This window comes from Aquarana catesbeiana, linkage group LG12, assembly GCF_042186555.1.
Source record: "Aquarana catesbeiana isolate 2022-GZ linkage group LG12, ASM4218655v1, whole genome shotgun sequence".
NCBI classification, from domain to species: Eukaryota; Metazoa; Chordata; class Amphibia; order Anura; family Ranidae; genus Aquarana; species Aquarana catesbeiana.
The window spans coordinates 228,162,505-228,186,976 of NC_133335.1; the positions used below are offsets into that span (position 1 = coordinate 228,162,505).

At 45.2% G+C, this 24,472-nt stretch overlaps 2 protein-coding genes across 2 annotated transcripts in view; one reads left to right on the forward strand and one right to left on the reverse strand.

The window, feature by feature from the left end:
• The window catches only part of FAAP100 (FA core complex associated protein 100), a 168,886-nt gene extending 156,577 nt beyond the window's left edge, over nt 1–12,309 (forward strand). The window contains exon 11 of the mRNA XM_073606859.1: nt 11,598–12,309. Coding sequence (XP_073462960.1) covers nt 11,598–11,763 — 166 coding nt within the window. The 3' untranslated portion in view covers nt 11,764–12,309. The remainder of the gene's footprint in view (nt 1–11,597) is intronic.
• FSCN2 (fascin actin-bundling protein 2, retinal) overlaps nt 1–21,583 on the reverse strand; it is a 70,420-nt gene extending 48,837 nt beyond the window's left edge. Inside the window, exon 1 of the mRNA XM_073606862.1 lies at nt 20,341–21,583. Coding sequence (XP_073462963.1) covers nt 20,341–21,166 — 826 coding nt within the window. The 5' untranslated portion in view covers nt 21,167–21,583. The remainder of the gene's footprint in view (nt 1–20,340) is intronic.
• Nucleotides 21,584–24,472: the final 2,889 nt, after the last annotated feature.

A 24,472-nucleotide genomic window follows, 5' to 3' on the forward strand; every position in this document is an offset into this window, starting at 1 on the left:
CAATGAGAAGCAATGGGGCACAGAGGGGACATTTTGGGTTATAAAGGGGGCAATGTTATGGGGCACTCACCACTGATCACCAACTTTTAACGGGGAACCCACCACTGATCACCAACTTTTAACGGGGAACCCACCACTGATCACCACCTTACGGGGGGGAACACTAATGCCCCGTACACACGGTCGGACATTGATCGGACATTCCCAAAACAAAATCCTAGGATTTTTTCCGACGGATGTTGGCTCAAACTTGTCTTGCATACACACGGTCACACAAAGCTGTCGGAAAATCCGATCGTTCTGAACGCGGTGACGTAAAACACGTACTCCGGGACTATAAACGGGGCAGTAGCCAATAGCTTTCATCTCTTTATTCATTCTGAGCATGCGTGGCACTTTGTGCGTCGGATTTGTGTACACACGATCGGAAATTCCGACAACGGATTTTTGTTGTCGGAAAATTTTATAGCCTGCTCTCAAACTTTGTGTGTCGGAAAATCCGATGGAAAATGTGTGATGGAGCCCACACACGGTCGGAATTTCCGACAACAAGGTCCTATCACATATTTTCCGTCGTAAAATCCGGCCGTGTGTACCGGGCATAACTTCTCACTACTGAAATCTGCAAGCTGTTCTGTGCATTACACAATCCTGACCCCTGCACCCTGCCTGCTGCACCGTGCATCCCAAAACCAGAACAATTTTGGGGGGGGGGGGGGGTTGGGGCCTCTAGAAATGTGGTACATCAGGTTTCATCAAAACTTTTGGTCTTCTTTTCTTTTATATATAGTGAAAAATAAAACACCAGTGGTGTTGAAGTACCACCAAAAAAAAAAAAAAAAAAAAAAAAAAGCTGTGTCTCAAAGAAATCTATAAAATTCATCTGGGTACAGTGTTGCATGACAGAGTAATTGTCAGTCAAAAGAATCACTGCACTAAAAAAAACAGAAAAGTGGCCGGGTAATGGAGGAGGATACGAAGGCCGGTACTCAAGTGGTTACGTTACCTTGTTCTTTAGCACACTGGAGTGACAGGTAAATGTGTCATTACATCACAGCATAACGTGTCAGAAATATGTGCTGAGATGAAAGGACTCGCCGGGCGCAGATCATCGGTTATCACCCTCCTAATAAGTCCCCCCTTTAACTCGGGAGTTATTTAAGATCCATGAAATGACAGGTAATCGGTGAGTATGATGGTCTGTAGTTATAGTACGAGTATCATCTTCAATAAATATGTATAATTGCTGCTTACACATACTGTACACATCAATATAATAAACATGTATGAGTGGCAGGGAAGCGGCAATGGACACTTGACTGCGGCCTCTTGACTGCGGAAGCCCAATACTGACCCTGAAGTAAAAAAGAAATCGCTTCAAGAAATTTAGCATTCATTTACAATGTGCGACTTATGTATGAAAGATTTCCACTTGTGCCCTAAACTGAATCCGAGCACCAAAAAAAAAAAAAACACAAATTAACCTCTTTTTCTCCTGAAGATTTACCCCCCCCCCCCCTTCATGACCAGGCCATTTTTTTTTTTCTTTTGCGATACGGCGCCGCGTTACTTTAGCTGACAATTGCGCGGTCGTGCGACGCTGTACCCAAATCAAATTCATGTCCTTTTTTTCCCCCACAGTTAGAGCTTTCTTTTAGTGGTATTTGATCACCTCTGCGTTTTTTTTAATGTTTGCGCTATAAACAAAAAAAGACCGACAATTCAAAAAAAATTAAATAATCTATATTTCTTACTTTCTGCTATAAAACATATCTATTAAAAAAATTTTAAAAATCTAATTTGTTCATCAATTTAGGCCAATATGTATTCTGCTAAAAAAAAAAAAAAAAATCCCAATAAGCGTATATTGATTGGTTTGCGCAAAAATTATAGCGCCTACAAACTATGGGATATTTTTATTCATCCTTTTTTTTTTTTTTTTTTTTTTTTTTACTAGTAATGGTGGGAATCAGCAACTTATAGCGGGACTGCGATATTGCAGCGGACAGTTGGACACTAACTGACACTTTTTGGGGACCAGTGGCACTAATACAGTGATCAGTGGTAAAAAAATATGCACTGTCACTGTAACCAATGACACTGGCTGGGAAGGGGTTACACATCTAGGACAATAAAAGGGTTAAATGTGTGCCTAGCTAGTGTTTTAGTGTAGTGTGGGAGGTGCTTTTACTAGGGGAAGGCATAGATCCGTGTCTCTGCTTTGCAGGAGCACAGGATCCATGCTTTCCTTACTGACAGAATGGCGATCTGCCTTGTTTACATTGGAGGATTGCCGTTCTGCCTCTGTGCCGGATGATCGGCGGGTGCCGGCGGACATTGAGTGCACGGTACTCGCAGATCAGCTCCTGCTGTGTATAATCATAGCGGGAGTTGGCTGCTGGTGGTGCGCATGCATGCCCCAGACCAGGGGGAGTTGGATAACGTACTGGGTACGTGATTCGGTGCAGCAGTGCTACCTCGCCGCCATAGAAGTAAATTATATGGGCAACAAGTGGTTAACTAATTTTTAACATTCAAAGCAAAGTCCCTCATCCATCCATCCATGTCACCATACATCCTTCCATCCATGTCACCATACACGTCTCCATTCATCCATCTATCCATCCATCCATCCATGTCTCCATCCATCCATCCATGTCATCATCCATCCATGTCTCCATCCATCCATCCATGTCTCCATCCATCCATGTCATTATCCATTCATCCATGTCTCCATCCATCCATCCATGTCATCATCCATCCATGTCTCCATCCATCCTTGTCATCATCCATCCATCCATCCATGTCATCATCCATCCATCCATGTCTCCATCCATCCTTGTCATTATCCATCCATCCATCCATGTCATCATCCATCCATCCATGTCTCCATCCATCCTTGTCATTATCCATTCATCCATGTCTCCATCCATCCATCCATGTCATCATCCATCCATGTCATCATCCATCCATGTCTCCATCCATCCATCCATGTCTCCATCCATCCATCCATGTCATCATCCATCCATGTCTCCATCCATCCATCCATGTCATCATCCATCCATGTCTCCATCCATCCATCCATGTCTCCATCCATCCATCCATGTCTCCATCCATCCATCCATGTCATCATCCATCCATGTCTCCATCCATCCATGTCTCCATCCATGTCTCCATCCATCCATCCATGTCTCCATCCATCCATCCATGTCATCATCCATCCATGTCATCATCCATCCATGTCTCCATCCATCCATCCATGTCTCCATCCATCCATCCATGTCTCCATCCATCCATCCATGTCATCATCCATCCATGTCTCCATCCATCCATGTCATCATCCATCCATGTCTCCATCCATCCATCCATGTCTCCATCCATCCATGTCTCCATCCATCTATGTCTCCATCCATCCATCCATCCATGTCTCCATCCATCCTTGTCATTATCCATTCATCCATGTCTTCATCCATCCATGTCTCCATCCATCCATCCTTGTCATCATCCATCCATCCATGTCATCATCCATCCATGTCTCCATCCATCCATCCTTGTCATCATCCATCCATCCATGTCATCATCCATCCATCCATCCATGTCATCATTCATCCATGTCTCCATCCACCCATGTCTTCATTCATCCATGTCTCCATCCATCCATCCATCCATCCATCAATGTCTCCATCCATCTATGGATCTCTTTTTTTTTTTTTGCTGAGAAATCACTTTGAAAATCCAACCCCTAGTAATTCTGGCTGTGGCCATCTTCAGTAAGGGCAGATAATTTGTGTAGCCTGTACTTCCTGGAACCCATCTGCCCTTAGCTCAGGCAGGGTGTGCCTAGCTAAGAAAGCCCCTCCTCCCATGAAAACTCCGGATATGTATGACATCGTTTCAGCCTAGACTGGAAACCAGTAAGTCACTAAAGAAAGGTAAAAAGGTTTTAAAGCAAATAAATATAATATACCTTTCTATCTATTTACTAATCCTAGCAGCATAAGTTGATGTTGAGCTGGAGAGTTTAGTTCTGCTTATATTGCTTTAGAAATTTGAAAAGGTATATGGGATTTTTAAAGGTGCTAAATTAGAACAAGATAAACGCTGTTCATTTTTAGTGCTCATTGTGCCTGATATCAATTATATATCTCCTGAAGAAGCCAATCATCAAGGCGAAACATGTAGAGATGAAACCAGTCAGCACATGTATTGGTACTGTAATAGCAATATTTACTCTTTGCATGTTTCGTTTTTACTGTTCTAATTTAGTACCTTTAAAAACCCCATATACCTTTTCAAATTTCTAAAATATGTTCTAAGGGATGTGGTGCTTTATCTTTTAGATGATAGGCAATATACCCTCTCTCCTTATCCATAGTGCTGTTGCTGGATACTGTTATGCCGCATACACACGAGCGGACTTTTCGACAGACTAGGTCCGGCGGACCGGACTTTTTTTTCCCCAAAAGTCCGACGGTCCTAGAAATAGAACATGTTTCAAATCTTTCCGACGGACTCGAGTCCGGTTGAAAAAGTCCGCTCGTCTGTATGCTAGTCCGACGGACAAAAAACCGACGCTAGGGCAGCTATTGGCTACTGACTATGAACTTCCTTGTTTTAGTCCGGTCGTACGTCATCACGTACGAATCCGTCGGACTTTGGTTGATCGTGTGTAGGCAAGTCCGTTCATTCGAAAGTCCGTCAAAGTCCGCCGTACCTAGTCCATCGAAGAGTCCGCCCGTGTGTACGCGGCATTATGCAAACTCAAGGAACTAGTAGACAGCATGCGTCATCAGCATAAGGTTAGTCGGCTGTTAGTGCAGCAATTGTCAGACCTCGCCGTTCCCTCTGCTCCGATTTTAGGCTCCAAAGTCCTCTTTAGGCAATAGTCAGAGATGTATCAATGACAATATAAGAATCCATCTGAGGATTGTCTGCATTGAGCTGCACCTACATAGGACCCCATTCTAGTGAGATACTTTGTACTGTGTCTAGGAAAAGAGGCAAATTCCTCAACACACGGGGGGGGGGGCTTCGATCAGCCCGATCAGCAGATGGAGGAGCTCTGATTCCACACTTCTGGCGATTGTTCTGTGCCCCGGATACCAACACTGAATTCAAATCCCGCACTGCACAGCCACCAAGGGAAGTCTGCCCGTCCTTGTAAGCTCTGCATGTATACAAGGCCGGATAAGCAAAGTACAGGACACAGCGCACCGGATCATGCTGATAAAGACACCATTTAAGATATACAGTAAAAATAGTCAAATTGCACTTATAATAAATTGACTCGATGGGGGAAGATCACCGGGAATAACCCCACCAACGGTGACGTCAACAGAGGCCGAAGACCTGCTAACTGGGTAACCAGCACAGGGAGACATGTTAGTCACCTCTGAGGTGGACACTGGAAGGGCCATGCCGGGCACCGGCACAGCTTTCTGGGTTGCCGACAGAAGCAGCAGAGTGGTGGAGGGAGCCGGGAGGAGGTGAGGGCTGTGCTCTCTCCCTCCTGTTTGTACAAAGAACCGATTGAGACTGTGTAGGGTTTGCTTGCCGCCCACCATTCTCCTCCACACACTACTCCCAGCAGCAGAAGTAGACAGGAGAGCTGTAATTTAAAAAAAGAAGCTGCAATAAAATGGAATCAAAGGGGATCCCTGCCTCTAGATTAGCGGTCGGCCAGCCGTTCGAACCTCATGCACCACTAAACTCACAATTTTGAATCCCGCGGACTACTAACATCAATTTTACATGTCTTATACCCACAATACTTCAGCTTTCTGCCCCTCCCCCTGGATCACACTGCTGTCTTACAGCGCCTTGAAAAAGTATTCATACCCCTTGATATTTTCCACATTTTGTCATGTCAGAACCAAAAGCGTAACTGTATTTTATTGGGATTTTATGTGATAGACCAACACAAAGTGGCACATAATTGTGAAGTGGAAGGAAAATGATAAATGGTTTTCAAAAATGTTTACAAATAAATATGTGAAAAGTGTGGGGTACATTTGTATTCAACCCCCCTAAGTCAATACTTTGTAGAACCGCCTTTTTCTGCAATTACAGCTGCAAGTCTTTTTGGGGATGTCTCTACCAGCTTTGCACATCTAGAGAGGGACATTCTTCTTTGCAAAATAGCCTAAGTTCTGTCAGCGTCTGTGAACAACAATTTTCAAGTCTTGCCACAGATTATCATCATCAACTGGATTTAGGTCTGGACTTTGACTGGGCCATTCTAACACATGAATATACTTTGATCTAAAACATTCCATTGTAGCTCTGGCTGTATGTTTCGGGTCGTTGTCCTGCTGGAAGTTGAACCTCCGCCCCAGTCTCAATCTTTTGCAGACTCTAACAGGTTTTCTTCTAAGATTGTCCTGTATTTGGCTCCATCCATCTTCCCATCAACTCTGACCAGCTTCCCTGTCCCTGCTGAAGAAAAGCATCCCCACAACATAATGTTGCCACCACCATGTTTCACAGTGGGGATGGTGTGTTCAGGGTGATGTGCAGTGTTAGTTTTCCCCCACACATAGCGTTTTGCTTTTAGGCCAAAAAGTTACATTTTGGTCTCATCTGACCAGAGCACCTTCTTCCACATGTTTGCTGTGTCCTCCACATGGCTTCTCACAAACTGCAAACAGGACTTCTTATGGCTTCTTTCACCAATGTCTTTCTTCTTGTCACTCTTCCATAAAGGGCAGATTTGTGGAGAACACGACTAATAGTTGTCCTGTGGACAGATTCTCCCGCCTGAGCTGTGGATCTCTTCAGCTCCTCCAGGGTTACCATGGACCTCTTGGCAGCTTCTCTGATGAATTCTCTGCTTGCCTGGCTGGTCAGTTTAGGTGGACGGCCACGTCTTGGTAGGTTTGCAGTTGTGCCATACTCTTTCCATTTTCGGATGATGGATTAATCAGAGCTCCGTGAGATGTTCAAAGGTTGGGATATTTTTTTATAACCTAACCCTGCTTTAAACTTCTCCACAACTTTATCCCTGACCTGTCTGGTGTGTTCGGACTGATGCTGCATCCACCTAGGTATATATAAACCTGCAACAAACAAAAAAAAAAACCATACTTCTCTTTTAATGTCTCGACTTTTATAGGCTCTCTTGCAAATAATACAAATTGAATGGCCTTTATTCTGCAGTGTGTTCCCCTTGTGTTATAAAACAAATAATCATTCAGAGAAGTTTTTTACATTAGTAATAAAAGATGCAACTCTGCTCCCTTAAAATATTCTATTATAATATGACATGGTGTAGATTCATTATAATATATAAGAACCAAACACTGTGACGGATACAAGGACACAGCCGAACAGAAATAAGGAACGTTAATCTCAAGAGAAGGTGCTCTAGCACAGTCCCACATGTGGCATGTACAATTTAGTGCTGTGCTTTGAGGCTCCATTAGAGATCTTCCCCTTATTTCCTTTTCTGGTAACAATGGTTTCACCAGACCAGACGACCTCCTGTTCATTGGTTCAGAAGGTAAGTCTCACAAAGTTCTATCATCATTTCAGCTGGCTTTGGTTTTCTCTACAAACACTGGATTAATGACCACATCCTAGGGGACCCTGAAAAACTGGTCATTGTCAGGAGACAATTCTCCTGCAAGGCCCCAATCCTCTCGGAATTGATAAACTCCAACTCCAAATTGAGGTGTAGGACATTTCTGGAAGCACCACCTCCTCGATGTTATGTTGGTCTTTTGCCAGGCATTTGAGCACAATCCCCAGAGTTTTTCTCCGATAGCGAACAACTGGTGATAGCGGGGGGGATTTGAGGGGAAAAGTTTTCCTGCACCACAAAAAAGCACTGCATTTTGTAGATGTGTAGGTGCCATTAATTCTTCGTGCAATTCTTCACACATCTAAAAAAAAAAAAAATCATGCCGGCACCTTCTGACTCCTGGGGAAGGATTGGGGTCCTCCTGACCCCGACATAGAGACCCCTTGTCTCTTTGAGTGGAACCCTGAACTATTGTCAGGTCCTAGATTATAAGGGCTGTGAACACCTGTCTACTCAGCCTGCTGGTTGATGGCAAAACCTAGACACTCCTTCCCTCTCAAAGTACTTCAGAGTCTCTGAGCTCCAGCCCCCAATTCACAAATGACAAAACCAGAAGGATCAGAAACCACCTTTCTCCGTTCAGAACTGACATTCTGGAGCCCTGCAATCTGCATATGTGCTAACCCTGTGTCACTCCTACATTTTCACAATGGCAGGGCCTCGCACTGCCACGACACTCAGAATAAAGGTATTTTAAAGCCAGTTTTTTATTAATTAAATATTGGACCGTTTGGGCCGTTCATTATGTGCTACCCCTCCTTGTACTTTATTGAACTATACAAGGTTTTCTACATAACACTGAAAAGATTACATACATTAGACCAGCCACTCCTAACCATGGCTCTGTGGTTCTTGGGTCCCTTCAGAGGTTGCTAGGCGTTCCTTGAATTGATTGACTGACCTCCCATCTGATGGTGCCTGCATAATGTTGATGCCAACACCAATTTGCAGAGCCAGCTGCCAGACATCAATGATCTTTTTAGCTCTCTGTAGGGGGTGACATTCTGACCGATAATGTAAGGGGGGGGGGGGGGGGGGCGTGTTTCCCTCCTACATCCAATAAATTGGTTTCACCAGGGGGTTTCCATGAAACCCAAACATGATTTCTGTTACCAATATTTTTTTAAATTTGAACAAAAAATATACAATGATTACAGTCTTGAAGCAGAGTGTCTGGTCCATACTGACAAATGAAATACCATACACAAAAAAACTATTGTGGTATCGTGAAGCGTTAATACAGCCAAATAACAATTTCTTAATTATTCTAAAGACAAGCTCGTGAGCATAAAAGATTATCTATACATACATGGCATATAATAGTAGTTGTATGTGAGGAGGAATGGTTCTACCTGCAAGGCTTCGAGCAAAAAGACTGTGACCTCAAAAACCACCCAAAGATGGAGGAAAACTACATAAAAAGTGGAGGGAGAAATAACCAAGAATTAGAAGTGACAGGTGAAGAGTAAGGGGAGAAGGTTTGCAGAGTAGGGGTGACAAAGAGGGAAGGGATAATGGGGAGAGGAAGGGGATGTGGAGGAACCTCAGAGGCTGCCAAGATAGTTGTATAGGATGGAGGCTTAACCTAGGTACAGTATCAAGCTTGCCTCTAGATCTCATAGAGGGAAGGAGACATGAGAACTGTTATGATGGAGAAGAATAATTAAGCCATGTCATATGTGTCTTCCAGTATTGAGGTTCATGTTGTATTAATAAATGTACCTGAACCTGGGACTTAACCTCCATGAGATTAAGGAATGGGGACTTCTATGTTTGGGTAATGGTTTGCTTAGTGGCGTATAAAAATGTGTGATATGAATGTTGAGCTGCGACGAGGAATGTTATCTATGGGTTGTGAAGTAGAGCTTCCCAAGAGTCCTTTTCGAATGTTAATCTGTAAGAGTGAATCGATCATAGTATAAAATCTTATCCAAAGACAGCGGGCGTCCGGGTATGACTGCCATGTGTGAAACCTGTTCCCCACCCTCTGATACAAGAAGTAGGGTAGGATGGAATGCACTTGGCTATTCTAGCTGGGGTGAAATACCAATAAGACATCACTTTGTAAATGTTTTCTAAAGTTTGTAAATTTCAGGAGCATGTCAATGAGAATCAACAGATCTCACCCTGATCTTTTGGGTTAAGGGTTTTGCTGAATTAATTTTCCTAGTTGGAGCAATAAGACTTAGCTAGAGGAGTTACCCCGAGATAGTCTTACTGGCACTATTTATTTTTCTCTCACGTTTTGTCACTTTACACTTTCATCTGTGTTTCTTTTTCCTCACTAGGATGGAGGCCTAACCTGAAGTTTATGGGGAGATGTGTGGCCATTAGGTTCCTTCCTCCCCCTCTTCAGGAGAGCCCCTCACCTAGTACACGATGGTCGTTTTCAGGTGATCATGAGGAGAGGGGTCTGCCAGGCCTTTTGGCTAGGTGGACCATGTTAAGCCTTTCCCCTGTCAGGAGCCTTGCGCCTCGGGGTGTCAGGGTAGAGTCCTACTACTTCAGTAGGTGGACTAGAGACACACCCTTAAGTGCACTTTTTTGTTTTTGTGCACCACCAAGGGTTAAAAAGCAAGTGGAATTTAAAAGTGATATCACTCCTTTAGACGAGGGATTGGATCTGCTGGTTGATTCAAAAGCTGTAAGAGACAGGGGTGAGTCTCAATTCTTGGGTAGGGAATCCATGAAATGCCATAGTTGTAGATAGTGGAATAAATCGCTATTGGGAGCTTGGTGGGATTCTTGAAGTTGTGTAAAGGTACAGATCTCATAGATGGTTTGCAACAAGAAGATTGTGGTGAATCCACGTGTTCTCCACCATTGAAACTAATGGAACCATCCATTCCTGAGGAGAACTAAAGAGGTGGGGGTTGGGGTGATATAAATCCTGCGGAATATTTAATGGAATCCCAGATAGAAAGGATATGTGTCAGAACAGGATTGGGGGTTTGGGATGCAAGGGTGGGGAGCCCAGATGAAAGGGGAACTGAGTGGACAGCTAAAATATGCAAAAAGGTCCATAGTGGTGGTTCTAATGTGGAGTGTAGTTGAACTAGAGGCTCAATCTTGGCAGATTTGCGATAGTCATGCATATTAGGTACCCCTAGGCCTCCCCATAGCTTTTATTTATACAGGGGACGACTACTGAGCCTGGCCCTGGCTGGGCCCCAGATAAATTTTAGGATCTGGGTTTGCAAAAAAGCATAAAATATATGTGGGTGTCGGAGACCAGTAGCTATAGCAGTAGAGAGAATCCCAGCAACCAGCTGGATAGGTATACATGCAGATCACTGGGGTGAATGATACGGTCTCACCTGAGGTAGGGGGGTCTAAGCACTAACTGGGGTTCACCAGAGCTCTTGATGGCGGGGATGGGTTTTGCAGCATGTTAGTTCCAGGTCGCGGTCCTCAGGGATCATCCCACTAGGAGCTGAGCAAGCTGGGGTCCAGTAGCAGATATAGCAGGTAGGGATCAAGCAGAAGAGTAATGGGTAAACAAGCCAAAGATCGTTAACAAGTAGTTACAGGCTGGGATTAAAGCGGAGTTCTGGTGAAATTTTTTTTTTATTTTTTTTGCATCCTAGCATTATTGCAATGAAATTTCAAAAAGACTAAACAATGATCAAGATCGCTTGTGAAAAAATATGAATATATCTTAATTTTATGCCCGTTTCCATCCTTAATGTGGGCATGTGAAGCCCAATCTAGATCGCTTCCTGGAATACCTTGGGAGAGGTGCATGCTGGGTAACCAGCATGCACCTCTCGATCTCACGCATGCGTAGCGTAGCGCCGAGCACGGTACTGCCTACAGAATCCCGGGAAATGATGTGTCATCATTTCCCAGGAGCACAGGCGAGGGAGGAAGTCTCGAGGAGCTCCGCGGACCAGGAAGTGGCAGATTACGAGGACTACATAGCAACAGGCCCTTTCTGGTAGGTATACAAATAATTTTTCCTCCAAATGATTTTTTTCTAGGTTAAAAGGAGTCTTTTAATGTAAAAAAATTTTTTTAGGGTGGAACTCCGCTTTAAGAAGAAGCGTAGTGGAGGAACAAGCCAAAGGTCGGTAATGGTAGGTAGCGAAGAGACGGACGGCAGCAGGAGTGACAAGAGCGAGAGGACGGCTGGAGAGAGTACAATAATCTGGCAAGCAGGAAGTGCGGAGACATGGCTTAAATAGGAAGTTCATGGGAGGAGCAAAGGGTTCAAGGTTTACCAGAAACTAAGTTCAGCAATCAGGCAGGGAGCTGTCCAGCATCTCTGGTGGCTCAGCAAAAAGGGATATTGCCAGACACAGCTAGAGGTTGCAGGTTTGGGTCCAGGCCCTGACAGAGGGGAATAGGATGGGTAAGAGCCGGAATGGGTAGAGCCATTTTGGGTAGATACAACATTCTGATTATGTATAAGATAGAGTAGTCCCAAAAGGACAACCGCTCTCTGAATTGTTTAATAAGGGGGTATGTTTGTTTCATATAGAGGAGCATAAGAAGGTGCGATAAAACCTAGAAATTAAATCAAGCCTTCCTCCAAAAAAATAAAAACAGTTGAGAAAAGCTGCATTTGATTGATCTCTTTTCTGTGTATGTCTAAAAAATAAAACGATTACGAATCCCCTTTAATTGCATTTTTTTTTTTAAGCCAATTCCTACTTTTCCGCATGAATGAGGCCGGTATTTATATTACCGATGAAATTAATATTAAAAAGTTCAAGAATGTCATAACTGGCTAAGTCCTTCATAAATCTCCTCTGATTCGCTGGCTTCCTGAACATGTTATGTAGGAAATACCGACACACAGCTCTGTTATAGTTGGCAAAGTTTGTGAAACATTTTCCAGGGACACTTGGCTGGTGGGCCGGTCAGTTTTATCTCTGCTTGTCAACATTCATTATTGGACCAAAATAGGCTCCTCCCCCCAAGCACCAAGATCCGCCCACGTTACGCTAAAAACCAGAGGAGTCCCAGATTGGTCAGAATTACTGGCAGAGGCAGTTGTATGTCTGTACAGAGGAATCTCTGCGGATATAAAAGGTGCAGCGATTGAGATGTAGTATCTTAAAGGAAAACGCTACGCTAAATTAATAAAAAAAATCTCCAAAATCGCAATAAAGTCAGATTTGGATTATTTGTATACAGCACCGTCCCCCCCCCCCCCCCCCCTCTGCCATTCTAAAAATGTCCAAATGTGATATTAAAGTAGATGTAAACCTTTATTTTTTTTTTCTCTCAGTCTTTTGCTAAGGCACAGGATATAAAAGAAATCTACCTTAAAGGGTAACTCCACTCTTGTGGAAAAAAAACTGCGAAAAAAAGATATATAATATATACAATAGCGGCGCACGTCATATTGTAATTGAATGTTATTCAAAGATAGTAATGATCTTTAGTCAGCAGGACCAGCTGCTGATCATGTGACCTCCTGTGACAGCCAGTCACAGTGATCACATGATTGGGCAGTCTTTCCTGCCCCCCCCCTGGCATAATAGCCCAGTTGAACGGTCACCAGGGCTGGGCAGGAAGGGGGTAAAATTCCTGCAGTGCACATTGATCACCCAGAGGGGATTGTTTTTTTTTTCTCACCAAAAGTGGAGTTATTCTTTAAATTAGACATCGAAAAGAACAATAAATTCATGTTTTCAGTAACTCTTCAAGCAATCACATGACCACAATACATTTGCAGAGATAGGATGGGAGGCGGTGTTAAACACGTCCTGTGTCCTGGTCAGGATGCCTGTTGTATACAAAATTTTGCCAAATAATAACATTTCTCTGTGATAAATATAGATTTCCTTCCATGGCAGGTACTGTAGGTAGAAAAGAGTGTTTTGAAGAAGCACTGAGGTCATTGTGAAACGCACGCGTCACCTCCTGGGTTCGGACATTCTGTTAGCTGTTATTTGATATTTTTTTGAATAAAATTGTTGGAGTGTGCCTGTGGTGTGCAGCCTTTCTTTTCTCCCTGCTGATCGTCGGTGGCGGGCCGTGGCTTGGACTGTGGTGACTACTCGTCTGGAGCGGCGTCTTCCTTGTTTGAATCTAGGCACTGTAGGTGCTGGAGATCTAAAGCACTTTATGTGCTGCCTTGCAGTCTAGCTCTACCTTCCACCAGACTGGATGGCAGGGAGGCTGCCTACAAGAGTTGCTGTCATTCATTCGCTCATGGCCACCCCAGCAGTACCTGTGGCCACCCTAGTAGTCATGGTCGCCCTAGCAGTGCCTGTGGCCACCCTAGTAGTCATGGTTGCCCTAGCAGTGCCTGTGGCCACCCTAGTAGTTATGGTCGCCCTAGCAGTGCCTGTGGCCACCCTAGTAGTCATGGCCACCCTAGCAGTGCCTGCGGCCACCCTAGTATTCATGGCTACCCTAGCAGTGCCTGTGGCCACCCTAGTAGTCATGGCCACCCTAGCAGTGCCTGTGGCCACCCTAGTAGTCATAGCCACCCTAGCAGTGCCTGTGGCCACCCTGGAAGTCATGGCCGCAATAGCAGTGCCTGTGGCCACCCTAGTAGTCGTGGCCGACCTAGCAGTGCCTGTGGCCACCCTAGTAGTCATGGCAACCCTAGCAGTACCTGTGGTCACCCTAGTAGTCATGTTCACCCTAGCAGTGCCTGTGGCCACCCTGGCAGTACCTGTGGCCACCCTAGTAGTGCCTGTGATCAGCCTAGCAATGCCTCTGGCCACCCTAGTAGTCATGGCCACCCTAGCAGTACCTGTGGTCACCCTAGTAGTCATGTTCGCCCTAGCTGTGCCTGTGTCCACCATAGTAGTCGTGGCCACCCTAGTAGTGTCTTTGACCACCCTAGCAGTGCCTGTGGCCACCCTAGTAGTCATGGCTGCCCTAGCAGTGCCTGTGGCCACTCTAGTAGTCGTGGCCAACCTAGCAGTGCCTGTGGCCACCCTAGCAGTACCTGTGGTCACCCTAGTAGTCATATTCACCCTAGCAGTGCCTGTGGCCACCCTAGTAGTCGTGGCCGACCTAGCAGTGCCTGTGGCCACCCTAGTAGTCGTGGCCGCCCTAGCAGTGCCTGTGGCCACCCTAGTAGTCATGGCTGCCCTAGCAGTGCCTGTGGCCACTCTAGTAGTTGTGGCCAACCTAGCAGTGCCTGTGGCCCCCCTAGTAGTCATGGCCACCCTAGCAGTGCCTGTGGCCACCCTAGAAGTCATGGCCACCCTAGCAGTACCTGTGGTCACCCTAGTAGTCATGTTCGCCCTAGCAGTGCCTGTGGCCACCCTAGCAGTACCTGTGGTCACCCTAGTAGTCATGTTCACCCTAGCAGTACCTGTGGCCACCCTAGCAGTGCATGTGGCCACCCTAGTAGTGCCTGTGATCAGCCTAGCAGTGTCTCTGGCCACCCTAGTAGTCATGGCCACCCTAGCAGTACCTGTGGTCACCCTAGTAGTCATGTTCGCCCTAGCTGTGCCTGTGGCCACCATAGTAGTCGTGGCAGCCCTAGCAGTGCCTGTGGCCACCCTAGTAGTGCCTTTGACCACCCCAGCAGTACCTGTGGCCACCCTAGTAGTCATGGTCGCCCTAGCAGTGCCTGTGGCCACCCTAGTAGTCATGGTCGCCCTAGCAGTGCCTGTGGCCACCCTAGTAGTCATGGCCACCCTAGCAATGCCTGTGGCCACCCTAGCAGTGCCTGTGGCCACCCTAGTAGTCATGTGGTTGTGGCCGCCCTAGCAGTGCCTGTGGCCACCCTAGCAGTACCTGTGGCCACCCTAGTAGTGCCTGTGATCACCCTAGTAGTCACGTTCGCCCCTAGCAGTGCCTGTGGCCACCCTAGTAGTCGTGGCCACCCTAGCAGTGCCTGTGGCCACCCTAGTATTCATGGCCGTCCCAGCAGTGCCTGTGGCCACCCTAGAAGTCATGGCCGCCCTAGCAGTGCCTGCGACATGAGCAGCCGAGTTTCGGAAAGTTGGGTGCACGATGGATAGGCTGGGGGGATAGGAGGAGAAGTCCCGCCCATCAATGGCTGCTGTATGATGGATGCTGATGACGTTGGAAAGGCGCAGATCCGAGGGTTGACATCGCTGCAAATTCAGAAGCTGTATTGTGGCGTTGTTGGCCCAGCACAGGACATGAGACCATAACGAGAAGACCGGCAGAATCAACAGCTTATTTACCTGACAGTGAAGGGGTATTAAGGTCTGCAGATTTAAAGTGGTAATAAGGAAGGCACGCTGGTTGTTGTGTAATATCCGTTCACAGTGCGGTTAGGAGATGGCAGTCTTTATCAAGATCTAACATTTAGTAAAACTTTGATTACATCTCATCATTATTCTACATCTCTGCTCAATCCCTGAGAAAGATGGAGCCTTTCCCCTGAAACATGTTGGTTGTATTTGATGCTCTTAGGCAATAGATATTTAAAAGAAACTGTTAAAGTGATATGAGCTTTTCTAATAGGCGCTCCTCAATATCCACCCCAGAATTTATCATCTGGTGAACGACAAAGTATTTTGCCTTTCATTTCCTGTTTAAACTGAACAGGTGGTTTTATAAGGTGATAAGGTGAGGGGTCACATATTGTTTAAATGGATTTTAAATACAAGGCAAGGGATGCAAGAGCAAGCAGTGTAGGGCCAGATAATTAACCAGCGACTCTTTTTTTTCCTAATCTGTCTGCAATGAGGCATCCATCCCACTGACCACCAATGGAAGGTGGCACCTCTTCAACTGACCACCAATGTAAGGGCCCCTTCTTGGGTTTCTCCAGAGGTTGTTAGAGGTTTCTTGAGCGGGATCAGACTGATGCACTGCACGATGGTACCTGCGTAGTTCTGGGGCTGATGTCAACTGGCAAGAGCAAGCAGTATAGTACCAGATAATTAACCACTGACATTTTTTTTTTCCTAATCTGTCTGCAAGGAGGCATCTTTCCCACTGACCACTAATAGAAGGTGGCACCTCTTCATCTTGTAGGTGGATTGCAGCGTGGTGCAGCAATATTTCACACAGTCAGGGACAGTGGGGAACTTGTATTGAAATGATACAGCAACAGATAACAACAAACACAGCGGGAAGGCTGCCCAACCAGGTGCACTCATGGTTTCCAGTAATGTGAAGTGAGCAGGCATCAGCTGGACTGATAGCTTCTGATAAGAGAGCAGAATGTGGCCTGGCCATCTTGTACCCAAATGGGAATTGGTGCAATAGAGATAAGGCCTTATGCTTTTCTTCCTTGTCAGGAACCTTTCCCTTACCGCTAGTACTGTCCCAAACACGCAGGGCACCTGTCCCATACTCTACCAACTTGCAAAAAAAGCATGCCAAACCTGGGAGCTAGGTCCTTAAATAGGCCCTGCCTGACCCAAGATGGCTGCTGGAGTCACATGGGCTGGCAGCATCCAATAGGATAGCTGACCCAGGAAACCATAGAGGAACCCCGTTCCGCTTGACTTCCTCTCAAACAACAGGGGCTCTGCGGAGGAGCTCCACCTGCCGTGGAGAAAGTAGACTGCATCTGCCTACAAACTGACCACCAACACAGAGGCACTTCTCCACTGCTAAGGGCCCCCTCTTCACTGACTCTCTTCAATGCCAAACCTGGGAGCTAGGGCCTTAAATAGGCTCTGCCTGACCCAAGATGGCTGCTGGAGTCACATGGGCTGGCAGCATCCAATAGGATAGCTGACCCAGGAAACCATAGAGGAACCCCGTTCCTCTTGACTTCCTCTCAAACAACAGGGGTTCTGGGGAAGAGCTCCACCTACCGTGAAGAAAGTAGACTGCACCTGCCTACAAACTGACCACCAACACAGCGATGTGAGGGCCCCCTCTTCACTGACTATGAATGTGAGGTGGCACTTTTACCACTAGCCACTAATATAGGGCACGGTACACCACCGATCACATCAATGCAATGCACTGTGAGCTGTAGATATAAACTTAGCAAGGGTTCCTCGGGGGAGAAAGGCTGAGAACGGCTGGCCTAGAGCCACTGAAGGTTCAAACCTTCAGATCCCATATGACAGCACTGGAAAGTTTGACTCCATAGGCCTAATTTTTTTTAAAAGGTCTAAAATGAAAACTGTGTGGCTCCATAGTCGCCAATCTGGAGAAGTAAACTTTGAATAAGATTGTTGGGAGGAAGGAGGAAGGATACAAGAGCCAATGGAGAGGTAAGGTATAAGAACTTTTCTTTTACAGTACATTTTCTTTTTTGGCTTATTTTGTAAGTAGACGGAGTCGCTTTAAATGGTCTCATAAATGAGTCCAATATAATATAACACTGTAAATGAGAAATAACAGCAGCTACCTAGAAACACAAGGTGTATTTTAGTTTCACCATAGAGCACGGGTATTCATAGTTCACTGAAAATGAGAGACACTTACACCCTTGATTTCACAAGTCTTGCAGTGCAGAGCTTGTCAGTTAGGGCAGCAAACCACCCACACATACATTTCCATCAACCAACAACAGATATAGGACAGACATACACTACATTGTCAAAAGTATTGGGACACCTGCCTTTACACGCACGTGAACTCTAATGTGTGATAGGACCTTGTTGTCGGAAAATCCGACCGTGTGTGGGCTCCATCACACATTTTCCATCGGAATTTCTGACACACAAAGTTTGAGAGCAGAATATAAAATTTTCCGACAACAAAATCCGTTGTCGGAAATTCCGATCGTGTGTACACAAATCCGACGCACAAAGTGCCACGCATGTTCAGAATAAATAAAGAGACGAAAGCTATTGGCTACTGTTACGTGTTTTACGTCACCGTGTTCAGAACGATCGGATTTTCCGACAACTTTGTGTGACCGTGTGTATGCAAGACAAGTTTGAGCCAACATCCGTCGGAAAAAATCCATGGATTTTGTTGTCAGAATGTCCGATCAATGTCCGACCGTGTGTACGGGGAAGGCTGTTCACAAGGTTTAGGAGTGTGTCTATGGGAATGTTTGACCATTCTCCCAGAAGCACATTTGTGAGGTCAGACACTGATATTGGCCGAGAAGGCCTGGCTCGCAGTCTCCGCTCTAATTCATCCCAAAGATGTTCTATCGGGACTCTGTGCAGGCCAGTCAAGTTCCTCCACCCCAAACTCGCTCATCCATGTCTTCATGGACCTTGCTTTGTGCACTGGTGCGCAGTCATGTTGGAACAGGAAGGGGCCATCCCCAAACTGTTCCCACAAAGTTAAGAGCATGAAATTGTCCAAAATGTCTTGGTATGCTGACGCCTTAAGAGTTCCCTTCACTGGAACTAAGGGGCCAAGCCCAACCCCTGAAAAACAACCCCCACACCATAATCCCCCCTCCACCAAATGATTAGGACCAGTGCACAAAGCAAGGTCCATAAAGACATGGATGAGCGAGTTTGGGGGGGGGGGACTTGACTGGCCTGCACAGAGTCCTGACCCCAACCCGATAGAACACCTTTGGGATGAATTAGAGCGGAGACTGCGAGCCAGGCCTTCTCGTCCATCATCAGTGCCTGACCTCACAAATGCACTTCTGGAAGAATGGTCAAACATTCCCATAGACACACTCCTAAACCTTGTGGACGGCCTTCCCAGAAGAGTTGAAGCTGTTATAGCTGCAAAGGGTGGGCCAACTCAATATTGAACCATACGGACTAAGACTGGGATGCCATTAAAGTTCATGTGCGTCTAAAGGCAGGCGTCCCAATACTTTTCACAATATAGTGTATCTCCAATGCATTCTGCTGGATGATGGTTCCCTATATGACAAGTGCTCAGATAACAGAAAATCTAACACACATAGGAGCGCAGAAACACTAAAAGAAGGTAAATAACGATTTCTGGTGATTTATTTATATCTAAATTGTAATTCTAAATACTGTATATGTCAGTGAAAACACAGCTTAGGACCCTTCTATAGAAGTGGAATCATCTTACAAACAGCAAAGTGTAATGTCCATTGGGTCTGGATGGAAAAGCATGGGCAAAAGAAATTATATATATTTTTTGGCTGTTATTAAAAAAATGTTGGTAGAGGAGAATTTAGAGAATCTTTATCTCGAGTGCAAGACCATAGAAAGAGAAAAACACATTGAATAATTTATGTTGTAATTCCAGAGCCACACAGTATTAATCATTAAGGGTTTCCGATGCAAACATAGTGAAGTCGGAGATGTTAGGGCTACGAAAAAAAAGTTCTATGCTTCACAGATGATGCCTGAGGTCCTCAAACATTAAAAAGCAAAATAAATGTCCCACCAGTACAGACAATGAATAAAAGTGAATTGTGTTTCATTGTATGCTACAAAATTCTACTCTGTTAGAACAGCGGCTGCTAGAAGCGTTCCTTTCAAAGCCTGGCTTTTATTTACCGAAGGCCGGTAGTTGAAAGCAAACACCTGATTGGCTGTCAGAGTTGTACCCTAAAGGCAAACTAGCCCCTATCTGAGTAAAATATTGCAGCAAAATAACCCCCTTCATATACAATACCTCTCATCTATATTGTCACCACTATATAGGCTTTTGAAATATCTTCTTGGCCTGGTGGGAAATGTTCTAGACTCAAAGCAATGCTGTGTCTATGAGAACATTCCGTTGTTACCTGTGAATAGCTGTGGACAGATCACCATGACGACAACAGGAAAAATGGGAACCGTTAACCACTAGATATAAAGATACTTCAAAAGCATGATGCCAAAAAAATTGACTTTGTTTTTTTTTTTTTTCACCAGATCAAATTTGTGGTTTTATAAAACAATTGGTTACCACTCAACCTCAAAATCCCACATCAACGAGCCTAATGGAATTCAGGTGTTGAGTTTTACCTTGCCTGATAGAGATATATCTTTTGTTGGATGCCATGAAGACAACTTGAGGGTGACTTTCTTCAAGATCAAAGAGTTCATCTTTGCCAGGTTTGGAGCTCCGCCCAGCTTTCAGAGTGCCTGTAGGTCCCATTGGTGTCAAATACTTCCCAGTACAATCTTTGAAGGCCAGCTTCCCGCCCTTGAACTCAAGAGTGTAGGCGGTGCTGTTATCGGGGTCCTTAACCAACTTCCCGTCGTTACGCAGGTAGCGGTTATCACAAGTCTTCAAACAGTATTTTTTGTCCTGGTACACCAGGGTGATAAGGGAGTGTACCCCCCATGGTATGTTGCTGTCTGTAGAGATCTCATCTTCTTGAGGGCTTAGGTGGGCATACCTTCTCCTGCTAACACTAAGAAGGTTAGCTTGAGGATGGATGGCCAAATGGACAGCCCAGAGCTCTGTCTCTGTGATGGTCTGTGCAAAACAGGACAGCTTATCCTCTGAGCCACCAAAGAAGCGCTTGTGTATGTCTGACTGTAGGGCCCACCTTCCATCCGACTGAGCAGAAATGGTAAAACGGCAAGATTCCTCTGGCTTCTCAGCCTCGCATGACACGTTTCCATCTTTGTTGGCTGACAAGTATCTTCCAAGGTGGTGACTTTTGAGGTAGACCACCGAGTTGTCCAGCTCATCTTGCTCTAAGGTCCAGATCTGCTTCTTTTTGAGGCTAGGAGCGGAGGCATAGACTTTGAAGCCAAAGGCTTCGGCTGTCAGGTACCTGTTATCACAATTGATCAAGCCGAACTGGATCTTCAAAATCTGGTGTATTCCATTGGTTGGCATTTTTTTTTTCTTCTTCAACTCTCCCGTAGGTGTGCAAGTGTAAAAAAAAGTCTCCTGTTACCGACAGCCCTGCGTATAAACGCAAAACGTAGGCACTTTGTCAGCAGCCCTGGGAGATCTGGATTAAAATGAATGAACTGAAAAGCACCTCAACTTAACACCCAATGACGCGGTCTTGATCCTGCTCCAGTTGCCTCCACTTTGGGCAGTGCCGGCTGCTCTCCTATAATCTGCACGTCGACGCGCTCCTCACATCTCCCTCCCAGACTGGATGCAGAGGTGGACTTTCCAATTCACATATTAAGCCGGGACGCAGACTGCTCAGCCAAGTGGTAGCTGCAGCCTGTTTAATTGGCCACATCTAGGATTACAAAAGCTCTGTCCCTGGTTTTCAATGAACCGCGATCCGGCAGTAACCAATAGTGGGGCTATTGCATAAGCCACAAAGAGGCTGTGCGCCGTGAAACAATGCCCCTTTTGTCAGGTCGCTTCTCAAATATTCAACTCTACTGAGTGAACACTTTCTCTTCGATTATTCGGAGGCTCTTTAATTCTTTGTAGATGAAAGGAAAGTCTCCTATGATATGTAGCTCTGGTAAAAAAAAAAATTAGATGATAAAAGAAAAACATATACAAAATTCTTCCCTTCGCCCGGTGTCTTTCCTCTGAAGGTTGCAGGTGGAAAGGAAAAAAAAAAAAAGACGGTCAAGGTAATCGAATCCTCTCCCTCCTCCCCATCAGATGAATTCTGTCTGTATCTCTTGCTTTTTACACCTGTCTAAAATTACCTGCCTCTCTGATTCCTGTGGTACTTGTGTAGGTCACCTCCTGGTTCCCCATTCTGTGGCTCTGGGCATAATCTGCTTACCAATTATCCTGATATATTTTGTTTTTCTTAAAGTTTAATCCGTTTAGGCTTCCTATGGCTCCCTACTGTGCTTTGTATCCATCTGTTCAGATCTCCTGCTAATTGTCAACCAGCACCGGGAACGTGTACCTGCCTTACAGATAAAACCCAGATGTCTGGCCGAATTCGAAATTAAGTGCGTGTATTTAGATTGCAGGATTCGAAAAGGATTTATATGTACAGAACATAAAGGGAAGATAGCGGAATCCCAGGCCATGATGGTCACATGCGTGACTTCAGCAGCTCCTTGAGTACAATTTGGTAGTTCAAGGTCATTTGCTTAATAATTAGTCTTAAGCTGACAACAGCCATTGGATAAGTGAAGCGGACATGTGATCCGACCTAAGAATATATTGATGTATTTTCTTAGCAGATAGACGCTCGGTTATATACGAGTGTGTAGCTGACAATCCCGACACAAGGTTATCTGGAAGGAGCATTCCAAACCTGGACAATTGCTCCTCAGAGAGTAATGGGACGAGGTATTGCCAAAAGTATTGGGACGCTTGCCTTTACATATGCATGAACTTTAAGGGCATCCCAGTTTTAGTCCGTAGGGTTCAATATTGAGTTGGCCCACCCTTTGTAGCTATAACAGCTTCAACTCTTCTGGGAAGGCCGTCCACAAGGTTTAGGAGTGTGTCTATGGGAATGTTTGACCAGTATAACAGAAGCGCATTTGTGAGGTCAGGCACCAATGTTGGATGAGAAGGCCTGGCTCGCAGTAGACTCTGTGCAGGCCACTCAAGTTCTTCCACCCCAAACTCGCTCATCCATTTCTTTTCGGGCCGCGTTTTGTGCTCTGGTGCGCAGCCATGTTGGAACAGGAAGGGGGCATCCCCAAACTGTTCCCACAAAGTTGGGAGCATGAAATTATCCAAAATGTTTTGGTATGCTGACGCTTTAAGAGTTCCCTTCACTGGAACCAAGAGGGCAAGCCAGACCCCTGAAAAGCAAACCCACACCAAAATCTCCCCCTCCACCAAATGATTTGGAGGGATGGCCCAAAACTTTTGACAATATAGCTTATCTGCTCCATTCTAAAGCAGCCCAGGGGATACCAGAGCAGTGCTTCTCAACCTTCTTCAGTCATGGCACCCTTTAATATTCTACACAATCTCAAGGCACCTCATTCTAAAATGTAACAAAACAAAACTAATAGTTTTACATAACGCAGCAGCATCCACACACATAGGAGACCCAATGTTGAAGGTGACTTATTCTTCCAAAGCAAATCCACCTTTTCACATTGGTACTGACTAGTACCAATGGTGCAAGTACTTCCTCCTTCCATATCACCCCTTGTCTCCGCCACCTACCCACCTCCGAGCACCGTCCCTTGGTTCACCCCCTACCCACCTTCCAGTACCACCCCTTGTAGAGAACACAGAACCAAGTAATTTGTATGTAATTTGATACTGCTAACCAGAAAAGCAATAAAATAGATCTCCTGCAGCCAACAACAATAGAGCCCCCATCAACAATAGACTCATCTATCAATAATAGACCCCCAGCAAAAAATAGATCCTCCCAGCAACAATAGATGGACCCAGTAACAATAGAGCCACCACAAAAATATACCCCCACCCCCGCAACAATAGACCCCCATTAGCAACAATAGATCTCCCAGTAGCCAGCAACAATAGACTCCTCCCTCAATAGTAGATGCCTCCCAGCAACAATTAACCCCCCCCCCCCCCCACCAAAGCAACACTAGACCCCCACAAAACAATAGAATTTGTCACGCAACCCCTGAAGAAACCTCAAGACACCCTGGTTGAAAAGAAGCTGTACTAGAGGACCAGGATGTGAAGATCCGACTGCCCTCAGAAGGAGGTGGTGTCTGATGGCTGTCACATTAAGATGAACGTTCTGTTCTGCTGAAGGGAGATATAACATTATGAGAAATATATAATATCATTGTTACTTATTTTGTATGATTTATAGATATGTGCGCTTGTGGTTGCCCCCCCCCCTGTGTGGAGCACCCTCAGGTGCCCTTGCCATTGCTATTCTTATTGGCTGCTGCTTATCCTGGGTAAGCAACATAATGACCTAAAAACCCTCTGTTTTCTTACCTCCCCCCACCGGTTTATTCTTTGTTAAATGTTTATTATCACATCTCATACAAAGATTTTGACCTGTTGTTTTTACCATGGATGATAGTAATTAACTCCTCCTGAAGAAGCGGTCTTCGCCACGAAACATGTAGAGGACTGATTATACATCAAGATTAATTAAATCTCGTGCCCTCAATACCATCTGAGAACACAAAATCACCAGCAAAAACCAATTGGAAAAAATATGTATCGTTGAAATTACTGTTTTTGTTCATACAGTATATATTAATCTGTGTCCTTTTCTTTTAATTAATTTTATATAAATAAAATGTACAACTT